The 21,055-nt window shown below is 48.1% G+C and overlaps 2 protein-coding genes and 1 non-coding gene across 3 annotated transcripts in view; all 3 read right to left on the reverse strand.

The window, feature by feature from the left end:
* On the reverse strand, positions 1–9,016 carry LOC146197375 (neprilysin-21-like). The gene is made up of 9 exons (XM_084596477.1): positions 8,693–9,016; positions 5,284–5,390; positions 5,052–5,110; positions 4,931–4,982; positions 3,852–4,053; positions 2,828–2,893; positions 2,635–2,739; positions 1,122–1,198; positions 1–109 (listed from the first exon to the last, which is right to left on the reverse strand). The coding sequence occupies exons 1-9, from the start codon at positions 8,852–8,854 to the stop codon at positions 1–3; spliced, it is 939 nt and encodes a 312-aa protein (XP_084452603.1). The 5' UTR covers positions 8,855–9,016.
* LOC146197376 (neprilysin-1-like) overlaps positions 8,998–21,055 on the reverse strand; it is a 25,699-nt gene continuing 13,641 nt past the window's right edge. Inside the window, exons 5-14 of the mRNA XM_084597179.1 lie at positions 18,484–18,588; positions 18,234–18,314; positions 17,679–17,726; positions 17,087–17,260; positions 15,794–15,889; positions 15,475–15,680; positions 12,311–12,481; positions 10,015–10,098; positions 9,511–9,638; positions 8,998–9,058 (exon numbers count right to left, since the gene is read on the reverse strand). Coding sequence (XP_084453305.1) covers positions 8,998–9,058; positions 9,511–9,638; positions 10,015–10,098; positions 12,311–12,481; positions 15,475–15,680; positions 15,794–15,889; positions 17,087–17,260; positions 17,679–17,726; positions 18,234–18,314; positions 18,484–18,588 — 1,154 coding nt within the window. The remainder of the gene's footprint in view (positions 9,059–9,510; positions 9,639–10,014; positions 10,099–12,310; positions 12,482–15,474; positions 15,681–15,793; positions 15,890–17,086; positions 17,261–17,678; positions 17,727–18,233; positions 18,315–18,483; positions 18,589–21,055) is intronic.
* Positions 18,364–18,436, reverse strand: TRNAR-UCG (transfer RNA arginine (anticodon UCG)). The gene has a single exon. It is a non-coding gene; the product is annotated as a tRNA-Arg (tRNA).

Here is a 21,055-nt window from a genome sequence, read left to right on the forward strand (position 1 = left end):
TTACTGAAACCTCCAGAACTTGCACTTGACGTGCGGGTTCATGGGCGTCCCCCTCACGCACCGGAAGGCGTCTCCGAAGCCATCGCTGTTCGCCAGCGGGATGTTCACTCTGCAAGAAGACAGTTCATGCGTGAGAGTCGAAGGTCGCGAACGCTTCGCAGAACAGCCATCTGTGCCGAGGCCGCTTTTGTAGTCGCGTATTTTGAGCAGCTTTTGCAGGGGCAACGGTTAAAAGCACCTTTCCCGGTTCCGCGGCGTTAGTGTAACACCGCGTTGCGGCGATTGGTCAGCATGCAGCGACGTCACGATTGACATCACTGCGGCGCACACACGGCAACGCGCCACCTGGAGTGGTATAAATTCAGCAACGTCAGAAATGACAGCATATACTGATGTCACGCGCTCTGTGGTTAACGAGGGAGGTTTTAATCAAAGAAGAATGCTTGAGGAACCGTCAACAGCAGCATTAAACTGATTTATTTGTAGGAAGGGAAAGGCACGGTAACTGTCTCACTTGTTTTCTGTGGACACCGCAACCGCGCCGTAAGGGAAGGGAGGAAGGTGGGAGTGAAAGTGGAAAGAGAGAAAGAGGAGTCGTAGTGGAGGGCTACGGAGTAATTTCGACCACCTGGGGATCTTTAACGTGCGCTGACATCGCACAGCACACGGACGCCTCTTCGTTTCGCCATATATATAGGGCAGGAGAAAGAGCGAGGAGGGGTGGAAAGGAGCGACTGCCGCGTATGCAGCCGATGAGTCAACCGCGCGGACTAAGAAGCAGGGGTGAAACACATATTGGGATTTGCAGGGCTCTAAGGTGGAAAGGGGAGTAAGTGTGGAGGGAGGGGTAATTGCCGGGCCGCGAGCTTGGGGCACGAATCCATTAACTGAAATAGACAACAGAAAGCCTCTTAGTGCTCGTTTTCCGCATTACTACGAATTTGATTACTGCAGTATAACTTTTTTCTGCCAGTACTGGACCGCAAAGTGTCTAATTACAAAGTCAAGATGAAGCATTTGCCCATGCGCAAATGTGTGAAGCGTCAATAACTTAGTTCAGCAAGATAACTGAGTTAAGCAAGTGCATGCGGTGTACCTTTATGACGTCGCATTTTCGTTACCTGTGTTGCGTGAGCGCCACCGTCGAGGTTCTCACATGGCGCTGCGCGTAACCTTCGTTGGAATTCTCGCAGAAGCCCTGTTCGGGGAAGAAGCAAATGCACAGGCTTGAGCGAGACGCGCTTCTTGACGACGGCGAAGTTGATCAAAGCTCTAAGTAGATGCTGCGATGCTCCGCTGCCTGTTGTAAAATGTTCCCTTTAAGAATGGTTGTACAAATTGCTTCTATATCTGCTTCCAATAGCGCTTCAGAAAATACCCGTCAACTGCTATCCAGCTAAGAATATGTAATTTGATTTTACATCTGTACTGGAGCTGGCTGTATAAATTATGCCATTGATGCCCTGATGCACCACTGATATCATGATCCTGTTCTGGGGCCGGTAGCCTAATGTGTTTGTAGACCTACCCAAGTCTCGATCACTGGTTAAAATTAACTTTGGCAGCATACTTTCGCGAATTTAGATATCTTACAGCTGCACTAACAACTCGCCTCAACAGCTATCCCCTTCGCACAAATGTACCACAGACACTCTGCGCCTGTAATGTTGTTGTTCTCGTCCAAGTCATTACTAAATTCTTAAGCTTAAAATTTTTACAGTCAAAGCCTTCGCTGAGAGGTTCGCCGAGAAATGATACATGGTACGCCTGTGCCTGCAATGGTAGCGACGAGCTATACTACCAGCGAAGCATAAGCGACAGGTCAGTACTTCATTTAACCCTTATCCGAACCAACAAGGCAGTCCAAACATCATCATCGCCCACTAATTTAAGAAGTACTTTGCGCTATAACCAAAATACCTTAGCGGCAACGGCGGAGGTCGCCGTGACGAAACAACACATTGTGTCAGGCTGCCATTGATCCTGCGCCGTTGGTTAATTATTGTTCCTTTCCCGAACACACACGTTCACATTCCTGGCTTTTGCGGACGCTTGTGATGCACACCGGCTACCCAGCGAGCTCAAATGGGCAGCGTGAAACGCGACGACGACGACGACGATGATGATGATGATGATGATTAGGATGATGATGATAAACTCTTTATTTACTCCCAAAGAAGGGAAACCAGCCGAAAGACTGTTTGCACTGCTTAGAGAAGGTCAGCAGGGATCCCTTGGGACTCTGCGGCCTCCAATGCATGCAAAATGAGCTGGCGCTGTTGGGCGAGCTTGGCGGTACGCAGGAGGGACTCCCACGCATCCACTGTAGCTGAATTGTCTGCGTTGTGTCGTATACATGTCCACACCATGTGAATAAATGTGGTCGGTTGTGAGCAGTGTTTGCAGCTAGGTGCAATAAGATTTAGGAAAATTTTGCTATATAGCCATGGGTTTGGAAAGGTTCCTGTTTGTATTTTGCGCCAATGGACGGCGTCGCGCCGGGATAGTTCCCGGTGTGCAGGGGGGTACACTTCTTGCGAATCGCAGAGCAACAGTACTTGCGGCCACACGAATCTGCCGGACCACAGCTTCCTGTTTGCGTGCTGCTCGAGAGCAGCAGCCTGCCCCGCTCACCATGGCGTACGCTGTGTAGAAGAGCTGGTCGGCGGTGACGTTTGGCAGGTTGGCCAGCACGAAGTTGCCCTTGATCCCGCGCTCCTTGAGGTGCCTCGCGTACATCTGGTCGGAGAGAGGAGGTGGTCTTTTTTGTGGGTCCGTGTGTTTGAAAAATGTATGGCGCCGAGGAAACAGCGCGTCGCCAACTCACATTGTGCAGGAAGGCCACGGCAGCGTTGTCGCGCACGTTGGACTCTGCCGTCAGCGAGCTGTATTGCTGCGAAAAAGCACGACACAGTAAAATGATAATGCAGAGGCCGCGGCGCGCTTACAAGGTTGTTCGAGTGCCTGTGTTCCGATGGAGGAAAGCATCTGATGCAGTGATTACGAAAGCTGACGTTTATTTATTTATTTTTTAACCTGCAGCCTGCACTTGAGTTGACGATGCCCATATACTGGACCCTCACCTGTATCTAAGTCGCATCGTAGATTCAATTTGAGCTAGAAAAGTAAGACAGGCAAAAAAAGAAAATAATGTTCTGACGCATGCGGATTTGCTTAATGCCAGCATAAAGGTTCCAAAGTCTCGGTATGGGTGATCTGTGGTGGTTAGTGAGTTAACTAAAAATATGGCCGAGTAAAATTCGAATTGGCAAAATTTAAGACGTCCGATGAAAATGTCCATTTACAAATCCTGACAGTCAGATTTCATTTCCTCCAAACGGAAACAATATTTCCGCGTGGTATAGTGCGACAAGAAAGTGTATAGTTGGCCGAGAAAATCGAAACTAAGGTTGTGGCCCCAGAGGTCCTAAAGGCACGTCTAAAGAAGGTGTCAACCAGTGAGGTGCCCCGGGTCCTGCCCGTGTAGACAATGCAAGGTTGGCGCTTCGTATAAGTGGCTGGGATAAACTTTTCTGTATTCTATTATTTTGCTTTACTTATACGTTTTTCAAAAGACAACAAGCTCCCGCTATCGCCTGCACATGCAAGTCGGTGCCACGGAAGATGATACAGTGGAATCAAGAAAAAATGGCTGTCACGTTATACCAGCGGATGAGAGGCCAAGTTCAAGCAAAATGCGTCCTGGTGGATATTGAGAGGACACATTAGGCAGTGGTTGTAATGCACTACGTAAAACATATGGTCTGTCAGCGTAAAGAGAAGGTGAAGGCAGCTGATGCCTGGCGGCGGAGGTTGGGAGAAGGGGAATCTCTGGTGCCCGTAGCACTCACGGCGTTGGCGAAGAGTCCGCTGAGCGAGGCATTGTACTGTCGTCCCAGGCAGAGGCTGTAGTTTGCGTAGGCGTCGCGGGTCTCTGGTCCCCACCAGTCGTGTAGCGCACCACTTTGGACGTCGAAAAGCGAGCCCAGCCCCGTCACGGAAGCCATCAGCCGCTGAGCCAGACCCGCCAACACGCGGGGAATGTACAGCGGCCTGCGGAACAACCAAGGTCGAGTAGCTCATAGGCAGTCATCCCAGAACTAAAGCAAGCACGAGTCTTGTTTTCAATAAGATACGAAAGCTCATCAGGAGGTTGTGGGATGCTCTGGAAATAAATTAACTAACGCTAGTTGTTGTTGTTGTTGTGGCTGTAGGAAGAAAGAAAAGAAAATGCACGGGCCTGCTACTGGCTCTGTAGCTGAGTCGCCTCCGCTGCCTGATTTGATTGATTTATAGGAAGGGAAAAGCGCGGTAACTGTCTCACTTGTTTTCTGTGGACACCTCAACCACGCCGTAAGGGAAGGGAGGAAGGTGAGAGTGAAAGTGGAAAGAGAGAAAGAGGATCCGTAGTGGAGGGCTACGGAGTAATTTCGACCACCTGGGGATCTTTAATGTGCGCTGACATCGCACAGCACACGGACGCCTCTTCGTTTCGCCTCCATCGAAACGCAGCCGCCGAGGTCGGGTTCGAACCCGGGTACTCCGGCACAGTAGTCGAGCGTCTCACCACTGCACCACCCCGTCGGGGCCCTCCGCTGCCGCTGATTGATTTATAGGAAGGCCTCGTGCGGACAGAAGGGAAAATAGAGAAGAAAGAGAAAGAAGAGGGAGAGAAAGACTCGCACCGCAACAACAGCCGTCGTCCACCACCAAAACAGTGGCGGGTGCAATGATGGCCTACAACATATAAAAATCGGTGGCTGGCTAGCCCCTGCCGCAAGCGGCGTTGACCTACCGTCCCAGCCCCGTAGGGGCCAGGGACAGGCACCTTTCACCACCTTCAATCCTAACGCTAGTCAGTGGACTGGCGATTTTGAAAGCCTGTACATCCTATGCACGCGTGAAATGCGCGCGTCTCGCGCAGCCTTACGTCTCTGCGTTGTCGAAACCCATCGGTTCTGCGAACATGGCCATTGGGATGTCTGCGGGAAAGAAGCAGGTTTAACGTTATTCTGAGCGCAGGAATACCTTCCATGCGTTCTCCATCTTACACAGTGTGTTGTTCTGCGGGTCATAGGTCACGTGGACATCAAACACCGACCCGAACCATCTGGAAAAGAGGCGAGTAGTAGCGAGGTTAGAAAACAATGCGATCTCACTGCTTCAAATGAAACTCTGTTTTCATATTGGCGAAACGAAATTCCACTTGGATAGGCACATCATTGGCTCGAACTTATACCGATGCCCGCCGTGGCAGCTAGTATAGAGAGCGGCGTAACTCACGCGCCCTGTGAAGGGCTGTAGAGCAGGCGCCGAAAGCGCTGGTCGACATGAGCCGACTTAGCGCTCATCAGGCTGCGCAGAAGGTTCCCCACGGGGACGTCGCGGACCTGCACAGAATGAAAGGGCACTCTGAACGAGCAAATGTGAAAAACGCACACACACAAGGAAGAAAATAGGACACGAGGCTGAGTAACAACTGATTATTTGTTAAAGGGCGCAGAATAATATAAAAGCGAAAGGGAGAGGGTGAGGGAGTGAGGGGCGGTAACACAAAAAATACTCTCAGTCGTCGCGGTGAAATAGATGAAGTTGACGTCTCGGGATAAAATCAATAAATCAAATAAAAACAATAAAGTCCTGTACAGGGCCAACCCGGTAGATATAAAATGCTAAAACCAATGTGCGAGGAAACGGGGCTAAAACACCAGCGAGGAGAAAACAAAGAAAGCGGGGGAGGCGGCTGTAGGCGCGAACAAAAACTAATTCAGTCAATCAAACAAAATCTAGGGAGCTAAACTTGTAGAACTGTCAGAGGTTCGATCGGCACCGCTTCCACCACTTCCCGCGATAAATGTGCGTTAAAAAAAAAAGCGTTTTTTTTTTTTTTCCCCCGGCAGCTTTGGCTGCCAGCACGGTATTGCAGCGTCCTATCCAGGGAATTCCTCAGGGAATACAACTATGGCGAGGGAGATACGAGGCTAGAGGATGGGGCAGTTCTGAGGGCAGAGAAAAACAGTACTTTTTTTTTGGTAGTTATTAGAGCTAAAACCGTTACGAATTGATGGGGTGCTTTCAGAAAAAGAAGGCGATGTAAAGTGGAATCACTGGTTTATCTAGTTTGCTTTCATGGATGCTTTCCAACAGTTCTCCGGCCGTTTGGTAACTTCTAAATAGCCGTCAGTTTATCATATCAGTGTGTTCGTTGATGCGTTCACATGCGGGATATATAAGCGAATGGAAGTGTACTTGCCGACTCGTAGAAGACGTTGCGCTCTTCCTCGCTCATCACCCAGGCGGGGAAGAACTCGACGAAATCAAGGCGCTTCAGCTAAAAGGGAAAAGTTCGCCAGTTTGAAATTTGCTGTGACTTCTAACTCTCGACGAATTCGTTTCATTGCGAAGTTTACTAGCCGTCATCGCGGTCTATTACGATGGTCAGAATCTTGTAGCTATTAAGGGCCAGAGTTAACGGTCTAGACAAAAAAAAAAAAAAAATAAGATAACAGTGAGCAGAATTCGTATATTTTTATTTTTTGAATTTGGGTTGCAACCAAGAGGTTCAATGAACTTTGAGGACTACGCTATACATTTTGCTGGCTGTTGAGTACGAGTCGCAATCGGTGACGAGGGAGAATTAAAGCGCGAACTTTTGAAGCGCGGTGAGACAAATAGATCATTGAATTGGGTAGTGTAGTTGTATGTTTCGCGGCATTTATCCACTACGTTAAACAAATGCCGGGTGCACATAAGAAGGAGCCACGACTACACTGAGCTTCATCTGCTGGTATTGTGCTTTCTGATAACCTATCAAGGCTGGCACTTAATAAACGAGATTTCGCGCCGTATTTAAGAAAGATGACGAACTTTGTAACCGTAACAAGCCAGCGTCATCTCAAAACTATGGATATGTCACGAAAAATTGTCATGGTCTGGCTTCTCCAAAGTACACCTGCACTCCGGTCTCTATTGCCGTGCTGATTTAGTGGTTGGGGATCCCCTCTCTTCGTGAATTCCGGCTGCGGCCATTTACTCTACTCAGTCCGACTCATTTTCCGCTATCCCCGACCAGATAAAGCTACTCCCACACGTAGATGAGGGCATACATATCTGGTTCTAGGCACATGTATGCACTAGCTTACGTAAGATAAGCGTCACATGTGTTACTTCCATTGTTTTCGCTCATTTATCCGTGCTTTTGAGCAACCCTAGATATATATATATATATATATATATATATATATATATATATATATATATATATATATATATATATATATATATATATTTTTTTTTTGCAGCTCGTATTTACGTTTCTGTACTACGGCTCGATTTTCAACTGGTCCTTTCTTTTCACAGCGAGTGAATTTCAATTTTTGCGCTATAGGCGACTATTTCAGCATGAATTGTTTGCACGTAACCGCCTCGTGCCAAACGAAAACATTTTCGATTGTCGCGCGCAGAGAGGTGTCGCATGTACCACCGAAAGAAACTGGAAGTTCTCCGAGAAAGAGAGAAAAACTGAAATTTTGTTCTGAAATAAACATCGAAAAAATTTCGGTGCATTTTGCAAACAGTAGACGCCGGAGGGTCCAACGCCTAGCTGTGACGTATGTGGTTGTAGTTCATCTGGAAGTTCTGTGCCACGACTGAATGATATAGTGGCTGCGCTGCCCACCGACGACTGCACGTCGCGTTTCAGTATCAAGCCACCTCCAAGCTTGCTTCTAAATGCTTGTCTAATAAACACTTCGCTTCAGACCTCTATGTCTGCCGTCACCACACACTGTAAGACTGACGTACTTGATGGACACGAGTCCAGAGAAAACAAAAAGTGTAGAGGCTCAATTATCATTGAATCAAGTTTCCCGTGCTGCCGCTTCGGTCTTGCCTCGCTTCTGTGTTTGGTAAGCTTTTCAGCAATGTTCTAGTCTAGCTTCTAGTTGTCCGATCTCGGCAGCCTGTCTGACACGGCTGCGGCGTTAAGATGGCGTTTGAATGATGGCGTATTAGGCGAAAGCCTTTCCTGGCTCATAAGCTGCGGAAACGTCAATAGAAAATGTTCGCGGAAAATTTGCGCACGAACTGACGCCAAAAAAAATGTCTCCACCGGGAATCGAGCCACTATCCCTGTGAAACCCAGTCAAGCGCGCAAACCACTACTCCACGCCGGACTCGCGAGAAACCGATCGTAATTCTTTTTGTATAACGTGGGGATGATAGCAGCGATGGTAATGGCGGTGCAGTTAGGGATGATGATATTGGTAGTGAAGATAACGATCATAGCAGCTATAATGTGATGATAGTAGGGATGACAGTGATGCTCCCGTTAGTAAAAACAATCCTATAAAGTGGTCTTCGCCACTTCCGCTCTTAAGCAAACTTACACGCAGTCCTGCAATATTTACCTAGAAGCGGCGCTGATGGAACTTCATGAAGACGATGATGTTTACTAGATAGCGCGAGAGTGTTTGCAGTTGGATCTTGACGAAGATGACAATGTTTGCTACTCTGCGCGAGATGAGAAACATGCGAGGCACGAGTAGAAGCGCCATCCGTTGAAGGCATGAGGTGCTTCAGGTCCAGGAACGCGAAACTCGCAAATGAACGCAGCATAGCTAAAGCTCCAAAACAACACACATGCACATGTTTATGACTGTAAACATGCGTGTGAGAGTTGGTGTAAAATGACCTTTTCCAGGGCCCTGGGTGCGTCCTTGGAGGCTAGCCAGACGACGTCCTCAAGGGAGGCGGCCAGCAGGTCCTTGACCCTCCCGAGTGCGGCGCGCAGCTGGAGTACGTTGTGCTCCCTGACGAACACGTCGTGGTACATGCCGAGGAAGGCGAACGGCATTGCGTCCTCGGCGGCGCGCAGGCACAGCCGCCATCTTGGCAGCTGCTCGTGGCTGAGGCCTCCGGTCAGCAGGCGGCCCCGCAACGCGGCCACGCCGCCCTCCGTGCTAGGCGCCAACAGCGGGGAGAACACCAGCAGCGCCTTCAGGCCCAGGTAATTGACGATTGTGCGCCTGCACGTAGACGTTCCAGTTTTGCCAAACGCCTACGAGCGAATACTTATCCTTATTCGAGAAACATAGTGCGGTAACAGAGGAGGACGATGACAAGGCTGGTTAATAAGCGCCTTATTTCTTGAGTTATGACGAATTACCAACCTGCCCAAGCTTATTTACTTCTGAACACTGATCCTTCTGTGCGGTTTCAGCGCGAATACCAGTGTGGATTATAGATGTTCGATGCGAAGAAGGCTTGTCCACATACACAATAGGTATATGAAGATCGACAACGAAAATACATCAGTGATGGGTCGTTTAGCAGATCAGGGATAAACACTGCTTCAAGGCCATAGACATCCTTGAGTACTGCGCAGAACTCCACATTGATAAAAATCACAATTGAAAAAACAACAAAAACATTCCCCTATAGACCCCCGATGCGCACGCACACGCGCAAGCACACGCGCACGCACACAGTTGTGCTGTGACATAGGCGTACCTCTGGCGTCCCTCGAGGATCTCGGCGAGCTTTTTGACGAAGGCTGCATTGCGCACCACGACCACCTGGCCCCGATGCACTGGTCGCACCTTCTCCATAGTGTTGTTCAGGAAACGCAGCCACTGGAACTGCGATTTAGTGTGTGATACGACGCGTTAGACTCCCCCACGAGGAGGTGCCCCTGCATACTACAACTCTAAGAAGTGTAATGTTCCAACCCCTGACATGATCCCCTGTGTATGCTTTGTGCATCGCAACTACACAAAGAACTTCCCTGCCGGTCGACTTCAGTGCCATGCACCTAATATAAGGCATTTCTAGAGCTACAACTCAGTTCTGAACTGGAACGTCACTCCTATAGGAAACTATGAATTATAGTAAAGGAATGTCATGCGCTAGACCAGTTGCACGAAACAACGAACTCGGGCAAACATAACACCTGTTGACTGAACGGACAACCGTATACGTGGCACTGTCCTCCCCATAGAAGCAACTGTGCCTCACCTTACTGCAGCGAGGAAGGTCCGCGACGGTCATCTTCACGTAACTCCGAACCTTCTCCTCGAGCTGGACGGGGGACCGCATGGCCTGTAATCGGAAGATGCATGCTGCACCCACAAGCTTAACTTTATAAGTGTCAGCAACAATTGACGGAACCTGCTTCGTACTTCCCTTCGTCACTGGCACTATCGTCACTACTATCATCTACGAAAAGTCTTGTGCGCATCGTCGCGTAGACGGCGCCAAATGGGCTTTCATGGCCCTGTTTGCTTGAAGCACCAAAATTTCTGAAAACGGCAAAACGGAAGTGGTGTACAGCAGTTTCAAGGTGTGTGCATAGATTGGGGAGATACGCCCGCTTTTGCCGGGAAGCTCGCCGCTATTAGGGTAGTCAAAATAAGACCTTTTTGAGACAAAGAGATGGTTTTCGCAGCGTAGTGATCAGTGCACACCAGAAAAGAGGTCACCATGTTAGCTAGTAAGCTATCGTGCACGAATATTACATTTACATGCCCGAACCGTCATAGCATTCCTTCTTGAACGTTTCTTAACATTCGTGATTTTAACGCTTCATGTATGTGGCCATTGCAGACTCACGTTTTTTTATTCCCACTGCACACCTATGTCTTGGCATCAACGGGACCGGTACGTGCTACTTCTGCGATTACATGAGTTCTTCGATTCGAATTAGCTCGTGTTGAAGTGTACCGCTCGAACGTCGGTAGCGACGAGTCGACAGCGGCGAACCGCGTGCGAGTAAATGCCGATTCAGATCTCCGGTGGTGACCACGTAAGCACTCAAAATCTCTACTGCAGAGGCAGCTGACGAGGGCCAGCGAGCACAGCGAAAAAAACGCCATGGCGATCCCGAGGCAAGCGTACTGCGCTCAGGTGCAGAAAGCAGGAGCATCCCGCAGTATACAGGTTGCGCGCCAGCTTTGAATGTCATTTGTGGAAGCATGCTATTGGATCGAAGGAGGTGCTGGGCGGGCCAATCGGGACGCTGGGAGCGTTCGGCTGATCCCCGAAGGTTCCCAAAAGAATCGTACAAAACCCTTTCTGCTTTACATCCGCATGCGGATAGAAAACGTGCGCCCCGCCCCGTACGCTTGCGGCCGGTTCCGCAAGCCTGCGGGCCCGCATCAAGGACAGATTTGCCACGGGCAAGGTTAAATGCCACGTGTGTCATAAAGTGATGCTCACTGATGTCAGTCGCCCAGAGCGCAACCCGGTCGTGCGATGATCTAATTACGCGTGAAATAGTCATCGTTTTTTTTTTTTTTTTTTTGAGCCATGGTGCTGACAACAAACGCGTTTTCGAGGTGTTCGGACTCTCACGCACAATTCTGAGCAGATTGGCAGAATCAAACCGTCGGACCCCCCCCCCCCTCTTCCCCGCCCCCCCCCCCCCCTCGTTTTTTTTTCTCTTTTTTTTTTTTTTGTAGGCATTGCGGAGACACTTACCTACAGCTCATAGCTATTCCAGAGAAGAGCAACCATCACCACATAATATGCCGTAAGGCACATTATTGCTCGTCCACAATCGATTGATTTAGGGCAACAACTACTAAATAGAAATTCATATCGTAAAGATCGGTAGCTATCATAAACGCTGTTATTCCTGCAACGAGCTCAGTTTTCCTGTATTTTTTTATTTTGAGTGCATGCATAAGCAAATCAGTTCTGAAGAATATTTCAATCGCATTGACAGTTTATCGCGTACTGTAGAGTAATTTCACAGTTTCACAGTTCGTGCACCCCCGTCGGGGTGGCGCAGTGGTTATGGCGCTCGACTACTGTTCCCAAGGACGCGGGATCGAATCCCGGCCTCGGCGGCCGCTTTTCGATAGAGGCGAAAAGCAAGGCGCCCGTGTGCTGTGCGATGTCAGTGCACGTTAAAGAACCCCAGGTGGTCGAAATTTCCGGAGTCCTCCACTACGGCGTCTCTCATAGCCTGAGTTGCTTTGGGACGTTAAATCCCGCAAACCAAACATTTCGTGCATGGCGTAGTCGTCTCATTCCCGCAAGTCTGAAGTTTGCTTTGAAAAAAAAAAAAAAAAAAATCAGTATTTACATTTCTTGTTGAATATATCATCACCATGCAGTTTAGACGATCACCAGCCTTGAAACCACCTCCACTACTTGTTTCCCTTTTCGCAATCTGCCAGCGGTCAGGAATATCTCCTGGAATGACGACCTGTGTAAATTTATACGGCTGCAAAAATAATAATAATAATAATAATAATAATAATAATAATAATAATAATAATAATAATAATAATAATAAATTCGGTCGAACCTGAGATATCTCGTCCTCCAGTCCTAGCACGGCAGAGCCCAGCAGGTCGCTGAGCGCCGGGTTCGAGAGCTTGTCGAATGCCTTGCGCGTTACCGCCTCGTACTCGAGAAGCTCGCGCTCCGAGTGCAGGAAGTAGCCACGCCGGAACACCTCGCGTGAAGGCTCGTCCAGCTGCGTAGGCATCATTGGCCGTAACTACTTCAATCAACCCAAGTTTTCTTCCAACTACACTGTAGTGAGGAACGGTCTTCCGGTCAGTCTAAGCACATAGTGCCTGTAACTAGACCATACAGAACCATGCAGACCATGTAGGTAGAAGAGGAAGTGTAAAGTATAATAATAATAAAAATAAAAGAACATGGGATTTCAAAGAGAAATTAACAAGAATTAAACCAGTTCCCGCTCAGCAAATAGAAGTCACAAGTAAAAATAAAATTAAATTAAACACGAGTTCCTTAATTCCGTCATTATTTTAGCGTGACATTATACCACAGTGCGTTACTAAGTCCCCTAAAACATCGCGTAAATAAATCCACGTTCTATTTTCTTAGTTTGTAAAAAGTCATGCTTTAACATATATTTGTGTTTTCGTAATAGTACACCTTTTTTGCACCATAAATTTAAGGGAATTTGGATAATAACAACCTGTCAACATGCATGCTAAGCTAGGTGATGTATTAGAGGTATTCCTCCTTGTTCCAGTCCTGTGTGTCGTGCCAGCTGCACGCGAGTACGCGATTTACGCGAATTATAACATTTACCGCGATTTATAACATGTACCGCATGTTGCAAAGTACACAATTTATAACATGTACCATGTTGTAGGATCCCAAATGTGATTACCGATTGCACTATAATGTGTCATTTATTATATTCTTATACTGATAGAAGTTCTCTCTCGCGGACTAAAAATACTGAGCGCGGCAATTCTTATATTATCAAACATATACACGACAAAATTATTGCAGGTAAAATGTTGGTGAAGGGCACTGCTCTTAGCGGAGAAAAAAATCTACGAAATCGTGTCAAAAATACGACAAAAGAATTTGCAGTTCTGTCGATCGTAACGTCAGACGTAGTACTTTTCGGCATTAACTGCACAAAATTATGTTACTGCAGAAATTTTTTTTTTGTCACAGCAGGTTCACTGCCACAAAACACGCAAATTATGCTTTGACAACAAAAATGTTTCTGCAGTTTCTTTTTTCCCACTGGGATGACTCCTTGACCATGGATCGATCGGCAGTAGTTGACAAAGGCATGCGCTGCCATTTGGCGCATGCAAATATATGCTCCCATTCAACGAAGGTGGCGACATATGAGGTTCATTTTTTTATTTTTATATGTATAATTGGGTGCGAAAGGGTGGCGGAAAATTACATCAGTGAATGAGGTTAAGGCGTTTGCAGGGTTCACGTAAATGCAGCGAGCACAGAATCGGGTTAATTGGAGGAATATGGGGAGACCTTTACTCTGCAGTGGGCATAGTCTGACTGAAGATGATAATGTTTCCGAATTTACCTAAAACAGAGGATGTGTCCTTATTGGAGCAATTGATGTAGCGTCATTTCGTTCTGCAAACTTACGACGTGAATTAAGCGGTAGCAGGCTACAGCCCTAAAGCATACGTATAGGCACTATAAAGTATTAGTGCTAGTGTGCCTTCTTGGTGTCCCACTGTTCTACCGTGAGAAACGTCATTCCTAAGTCACGAAATAGAGATTACTTTATTACTTTATTACTTTTCTTTTGATATAATAATTAGAATGCCCTTATAGCTTATATCCTTGTACTATTTGTGAAACAAAGTTGAGCCAGTTATTTAGCGGACTTTTTCTTTTGGAATGACTGCTGTATGGAAATCATGTTTAATGATGTACGAGAAATTTGTTTCGGACATCTGGGGCAGATATGCCGAGTATTTGGTTCATTTTCTAAACGCTTGTCACTCAGCTTCACTACTACATCGATAAAAGTACCATATAATTTTGCAAGATTATTTTTTGTTATTTCGTGTTACGGTCTACTCTGGGTCCGCCCATCAATTCGCTCCGCCGTTCGGCGTAGATCTCCATCCACATTGCTTTCTGCAAATCGACATATCGAGTGTCTTTCTTTTTTTCCCGGTGTAACTGGCTGCATGGCGTTTCGTAAAACTGGAAGTTCTCTGCCGTTCATAGTCAGGTTTATTTTTTTTTTTTTGCGCACGTTTGCCATGCTTGGTCATTTAAAAAACGCGACCCAATGATATTACGCATAATTCATTTCTCATTAGAGTTCGTTTGCTTTATTACAATTTCCATAAACTGTACATTGCCCCGAATGTTTCAGTAACCTTGCTGTGCAAGCTTAGATGGTCTAACTCAAAATGATAGTCCAGTCAGTGTCCTATAAATGTCCCTATCAAGTTTTGTGTTGCCTATAATTGGTTTCTTTATTCTCATGGCACAAATCCTTATTGCCTTCATCAGACTAACTGCAAACGATGCAAAGTAAATCTGCTAGCCTAGCCACAGGTAGAGCTGATTTGCCTGTCGAATGATGATGTGATCAAAGCATGATTTTGCTTTTCTCGAGCCCTAATATTCCTTTCTTGTGTGTTCGTATTCTACCACAGCCTTCCACAGCCTTCCGGAAAGATATTCTACCACAGCCTTCCGGAAACCTGTATTATGACAGTACTCATGTCCTCTGTAAACCGTACCTGCGGCTCATTTATATCCTAAAAAAAAAATATAATTCCTCTCGGAGCAGATCTGTGTTCATATTTGGGGCTCTGTAACCGCATATACATTGTCATATCTGTTAAGGTGAAAATGAAACGTGAAACACCCGAGTAATTAGGGCTTCAACCTATTTACACCTGCGAGTGTCCGGCGGTGGGTTCCGAACCAGCCACCTCCTGCCACCGATACAGACACCCAGTTTCTCCAGGTCACGCATAAAGTACTGTGTGCGGTGACATAATGGTGTGTCTCAGGCCGCATAGAGCGAGGCCCATGTCATATATATAACTGAATGGCCCAACGACGTTTTTCGCTGCAAAACCAACCAGCGCTTCGGCGTGCCTCCCATATAGAACACTCGGAGCGACGCGCTCTTTGGCGCTCCTCATATCGCAGTGCATGGGCCGGTGCATTACATGTGGCAAAATGCGCTCTCACCGTGATGATGAACTGTTCCGGGTTGTCAGGGTCCCGCTCCACGTCGACTGAGACGAGCGGAAAGAGGCCGAGCCGCGAGCCCAGCGCGCCGGCCACGCGTTCAATGAGCGACTCGTTGAAGTCGATCTTGACCGTGGGCCACTCGGCCAGGTGCAGGCTCTGCAGTACCTCACGCAGAGGGCCCAGGCCGCGGTCCTCCAGCCGCTCTGCGCCAGACACCGCCATGTTCAAAGCTCTCCGTAGTCCCTGTCGCGCACTCTCGGCAGTGCTTTAGTTTAACATCTCTGTGTAACACATGGTGCAACCAGCAAGTACTTACCAACTTCCATGCATGCATTCCTCATGAGGATGGCCTTCACGTGGCTCGAAAGGAAGTTGAACGCCAGAGGCATGGAAAGCACCTTCCGTAACTCGGCTGAAAGAGGACAGAGGTCGCCATCTTTTGCTATGACGGTCAAATAATGGAAAGCTTTGCCCATAATCAATTCTTTCCTTAGGTGTTTTCGCTGTACTGCTTTGCGCAAGTGTTACGTCAGTGCAGTTGCGACGTTCGTCATTCTTTCACGACGGCCTACCATCCACAGACGAACAGGCTTACCGAACGCCTTAACCGGACACTGACTGGCATGATGTCCATGTACGTTTCTGATGACCACCCCGACTGAGACATGAAGTCGCTATGATTCCTGTCATCGCAACACCCAGTATTCTTGCGGCTCTCTCGTACTGCTTTGGACTCCAGCTCGCCGAGTTGGCCTCTCGGAAAAAACTTTTGCCCCGTTATACAGGACTCTACCGTATTTTACGACAAGTGACTTCAGTGACATATGAAATTACGCCCTTACATACTACACGTCTCACCTCTACACCACGCTCCGAGACAGTCCATGTTGCACACCTCAAGCCGTACTACACGGACCCTGGTTTGGACGCTAGTACGCACCGGGACGGTGCTTTTGAGTCGGCGGGGTAGTGTTACATTAGGCGGTGCATGCACTCATATGCGCATAAGGAAGGAAGAAGAAGAATATCGTGATTTTTGGAGAAGACGTTCGAGCAGTGTCGGCTGGTGCCTGCAGAAAACGCCCGTTTCTTGAAAGCCTTTCTTCCGCGTCCGCTCTTTGCAATCCCAAGCTGAACTACCCCGCAACAATATTTAGAGATGCGGCTCTTAACAAGCACCGCTTATAGGCCAATAAATACATGTACCATGCGCTTGGAGCACCATGTTTAATTCATTAAACCTCCTACCCGACTCAGGGCCTATTAATGACTTCAAAAATTAAGCGCCACAAAACTGCAGTACTGCACTAAATAAATGACCTATTACAGGTTTACGCAGTAATCAATGTGTTCTTTTTTTCTTGTACCTAAACGCGAATGGTAGCGATCGTCAGAAAATTTACGTGATGCAACGATATTGCTTGAACTGCTTTCATATCGAAATATTTTAAGACAAGAATGACAAGCAATTTGCGAAGTGAACTCGAACAGTACGCTCTCCGTCGTATACTGTTTATGGAACGATGCAAACGCCGCAGAAAAACGAATTCAACGCACGAGGGCTGCGTAAAACACACGACTAGACGACGACGCGGCTGGCTCTGCCTACCGCGCACGATGTCGTCCAGCTTCTTCTCGACGTATTCGACGATGGTCGAGCGGTAGGAAACTTGTTGTGTGCCTCGCGGCACTGGGTGCTCCTCTGCCCAGGTGGCACACGTGTACTCGTAGAAGTTGTCGCACGGGCTCAACACCGGATCCACCAGGCCCGCCAGCCGCTCCCCTGCGCGGCGCGTCGACGATGCCGTGCGGGCGAATGAACGCAAGCATTCGTCACCACGAAGAACGAAAACGTCTCCGAATGATTCCCTTTAAAGCCTGCACTCCAGCAAATGTATCCGTGGGCACGCTTGAGCTAGCTGGCAAGGGCTTCCCCACGAATTAAAATTAAGGAGGACGGGCGTCTATATGTCTAAGGTGGAGGTAGGGTGCAGTGTAGGAAAGCGGTACCCATTTTCAGTAGCCGCCAGTATAGAAAAAAAGAAAGAAAAGTTGCCAATTAAACGGTTCTGCACCGCCAGAAAAACAAGGGAGTATGTGCACACCGCCTACCCCACAGGAGCATGTAGGCAAATCACTGCTAGTTGGTGTCAATGCATGATGGGTTAATACAGCGCGAGAAACCACGAAGGTCAACGTACCCTCTTTGATGCAGCTATCCGTTGTGCACACATAGTCCCTGCTGAATCCTTCCAGTCATCAGGAAAAGAAAAAAAGTGAATGATATCAGAGTAAGAATGGTCATACAACTTTAAACATGTTAGCATGCACTATTTAGGCGATGACGCTCTGCGACTTTAAAGTAATTTATGTGGTGTAAGAATTTCATCTTGCATCTGCCTCGATCGATAACATTAATTTTTTGAGAGAGAGCAATGCGCAAGGCGCCGTTAACAAAGTTTCAAAAACGCGCGGGTGTTTAGTGCGGCAATATAGACCTAGATGGCGCCACTTTCCCGTTCAGGCGCTCTTTGCGGTCGTTTTTTATTATTCACGGCACAGTTATATTGTTCCAGTCCAGCTCAAATACTGCCTTTAAATCTTTTTTTTTTTTTTTCATTGAGTTAGTAGCTCAGCTCAGCTAAGTAAATAACTTCTAAGTCAGAAACCTTGCGTGGTTCCGTTTTGTGTAAGGTGTGTAGTGTAAGGGTGCGCCGAAGGCTAGCTCTGCTAATGAAAACGCGGGCTTAACTCACCCCGAGGTGCGACAGTGTTCTGGATATATGCGGCTCCAAGAATTCCCTGTGGCTTCTCAACTAAAGGGCTATTAGCAGGTGCTGAAAAGAAAGAAAAAAAAAAAAATTACAGCATAAAAAATATTATTTGCGTCCGCGACAGGACTCGAACCTGCAATCTTCTGATCCGAAGTCAGACGCCTTATCCATTAGGCCACGCGGACAGACGTGTGTGTTTGGCTATTGATACTATATATGTGAGGTACACTACCCTTTAGTACACCGCGAGATATGGTAGCGATGTTTTCTGCTGCTTCGGTTACTCGTTGCGCCATGTGGGAGCCCAGCACTGTCGAAGGGGCTGTGGTTGGGTGCACTGCGAGCAAAAGTAGAGTTTACAGCTGGCCGTCAGTGCAGTAATGCCTTAAACGTTCTTTTCAGCACATCTAGTGGCTAGTACAAGTCAGAACAATGGGTTTGAAAGTAAACACCCACCGGCCGCAAGTGTAATCTAGTGGAAATCATGAAGTTACCAGATGCCTGCAATCCGGGAATGGGAGGATGGCAAAATCCACCTTTATTGTGTTGGGCTTTGCTTATATGCCTATGGTTACATTATTCTAGCCCCTGTACCATCGTGTTAGGAAGCAGCGCCAAGGGCACTGGCCATGGGAGTGAAGCCTAGTGATCACGACCAAAGCCGGTCGTGCTAGTGATAAAATGATAAAATATAATGGAAAGCATCATAGGAAATTAGCCATCACGTGACACGGCAAGCGGTAGCTGGTTTTTATGGAGGAAGGAAAGCAGGTTTCGGTCGCGGTTTCGTACGCTCCGCTCTGGAGGAATGCCTTCGCTACTCGACGTCTGCGCTAGAAATCTGAGGCGTGCGCTGGGCGCAGACGATAGATGGAACTTTGGACCTTTAGACGGGCCAATGCCCTAGGAGCTGCCGCCGCCGCAGTGCATACGTGCATTTTGCGACGTGTGGTTGGGTCCCCTCAACTGCGCCATATGAAATGCTTGCAGGGCTCGGCGCACAAAGTCAAACACAAGAACTCCTTAGTGTTCTTGTGCTTCCCGCTGCTTCGTGTTTGTGCGCTGAGTCCCGCAAGCACGGAACCAAACCAACTAGCCCAAAAACAAAGCTGCAGTATGAAATGCTGCATGCAGCGATTCTAGAACTACCGCTAGGGGCTGTCGCTCTAACGGTGAGTATCCTGTTGTGCGCATTCCTCGAGAAACGAAACGTTTGCTTGTCAGAGTATGTGCATGTGTTGTTCGAGACGAAAACCGTCTGCTTCATTTATGAAATGCAGACCTCAAAGACATGTACTGTGTTGCTGTAGCCAGTTCCCCGGGCATGCAACGCTATTCCAAATCCGTAGTCTTCTTGGCGAATCTGTGGGCGAAAAAGCTTTCTGCAGTTCTCACCTATGTGCCCATAAACACGAAGTACAATGCAACATTTGTAAACAAAGTATACATGTGTTACGACGAGACGTGCAACTTTAGGTAGTCCACTGCGGCAGGATTTCCACTGGGGCATCCAAAGTCACTATAGAATACCATGTACCCTGATGCTTTTAAGTCTGGCAACTATGTTTAAATTCTCAAGAATCATTGCGCGCAGGAGAGAGAAGGCAGCGGCGTCAGAGGAGGTTGGCTTGCGGAGGCTGCCCGCCCTCCCTCCTAGTTTTCTGCCTCCATGATGCCCATGCAGGAAGAGAAAGGGAATCCGAAGAAGGGAAAGTGATAGTGGTCGAGAGCTGCGGCGCGCTGATGTCATGACAGTCTTCTTTTCCCTTGGGGGAGAACCGCTGTGGAGACCATCGGTACCGTCGAGTTCGCGTAGACCTCCGCAGTAGTAGCGGTGTGGAATACAGGGGCGGTAGGAGTGAGGACGCAGACGAATTTTCGGCAGGTGAGTCCCCTGGTTCTTGCGGGCCCGTGGTGCTTTCCGATTGGATGTCGGTGCGACGCTGAACTGGCGAGTTGGCGGTTGCAGGACTGTCCGGAAGCCGCCATTTGACCTGGTCGAAGTGACTGTGGACGATCTTCCCAGTAGCGCCATCTGCATTTAGCATCTGGGCTTCTTGTGTTTCCTGTACTCTCTGTGTCCTAAGTTTCGCGCCCACACTGCATCGCCCTTCTGCAAGAGCTCGGGTACATGAGTATTACAGGGGGCTACGTTCAAAAAGGGCGACGGGCACAGCGTTGTCTAATCTGGAACGCGGCTGCAATCCAAACAGACGCATTGCCGGTGTCTCTCCACAGGCCAACGGAGTCCTTCCAACTATGTAGGATTCTTGCTAAGCGTGTTTACAACGATTCTTGCCGGTTCAACTTCAAACCTTGTTTTACAGTCAGTACCGCTCGTTCTGCCAGCCCGTTTGACTGCGGGTGATATGGGGCTGTGTGCAAATGCACGGCGTTATTCATCCGCAGAAAGTCTGCGAACACTTGTCCCGTGAGGACCGTTATCGGACATGATGGTTTCCGGTATGCCAAAGGTGCTGAACATGGTGCGCAAAGCCTGAGTGGTTGAACAGGCTGTGGCACTTTATGTGGTCACGACTTCGATCTACTTAGTATGAGCATCTATCGCTATCAGCAACATGCACCCTTCAAAAGGACCGGCAAAATCAATATGGGCTGCCTCGACCAACGCCAACAAATTTCAGGCCAGGGCACCGGCTCCTGACTAGGAGGCATAGGAGCCGCTTGAATACAAATATGACAACCTTTTACGAGCCGCTCTATGTCGGTCCGCGGGTACTAAAAAAGTGAACGCGCTAGTGTCTTCATCGCGCCGATTCCCTGATGTGTGTCGTGCAAAAGCT

The sequence above is a fragment of the Amblyomma maculatum genome, chromosome 3, assembly GCF_055883805.1.
Source record: "Amblyomma maculatum isolate TAMU_Amacu chromosome 3, ASM5588380v1, whole genome shotgun sequence".
Lineage (NCBI taxonomy): Eukaryota > Metazoa > Arthropoda > Arachnida > Ixodida > Ixodidae > Amblyomma > Amblyomma maculatum.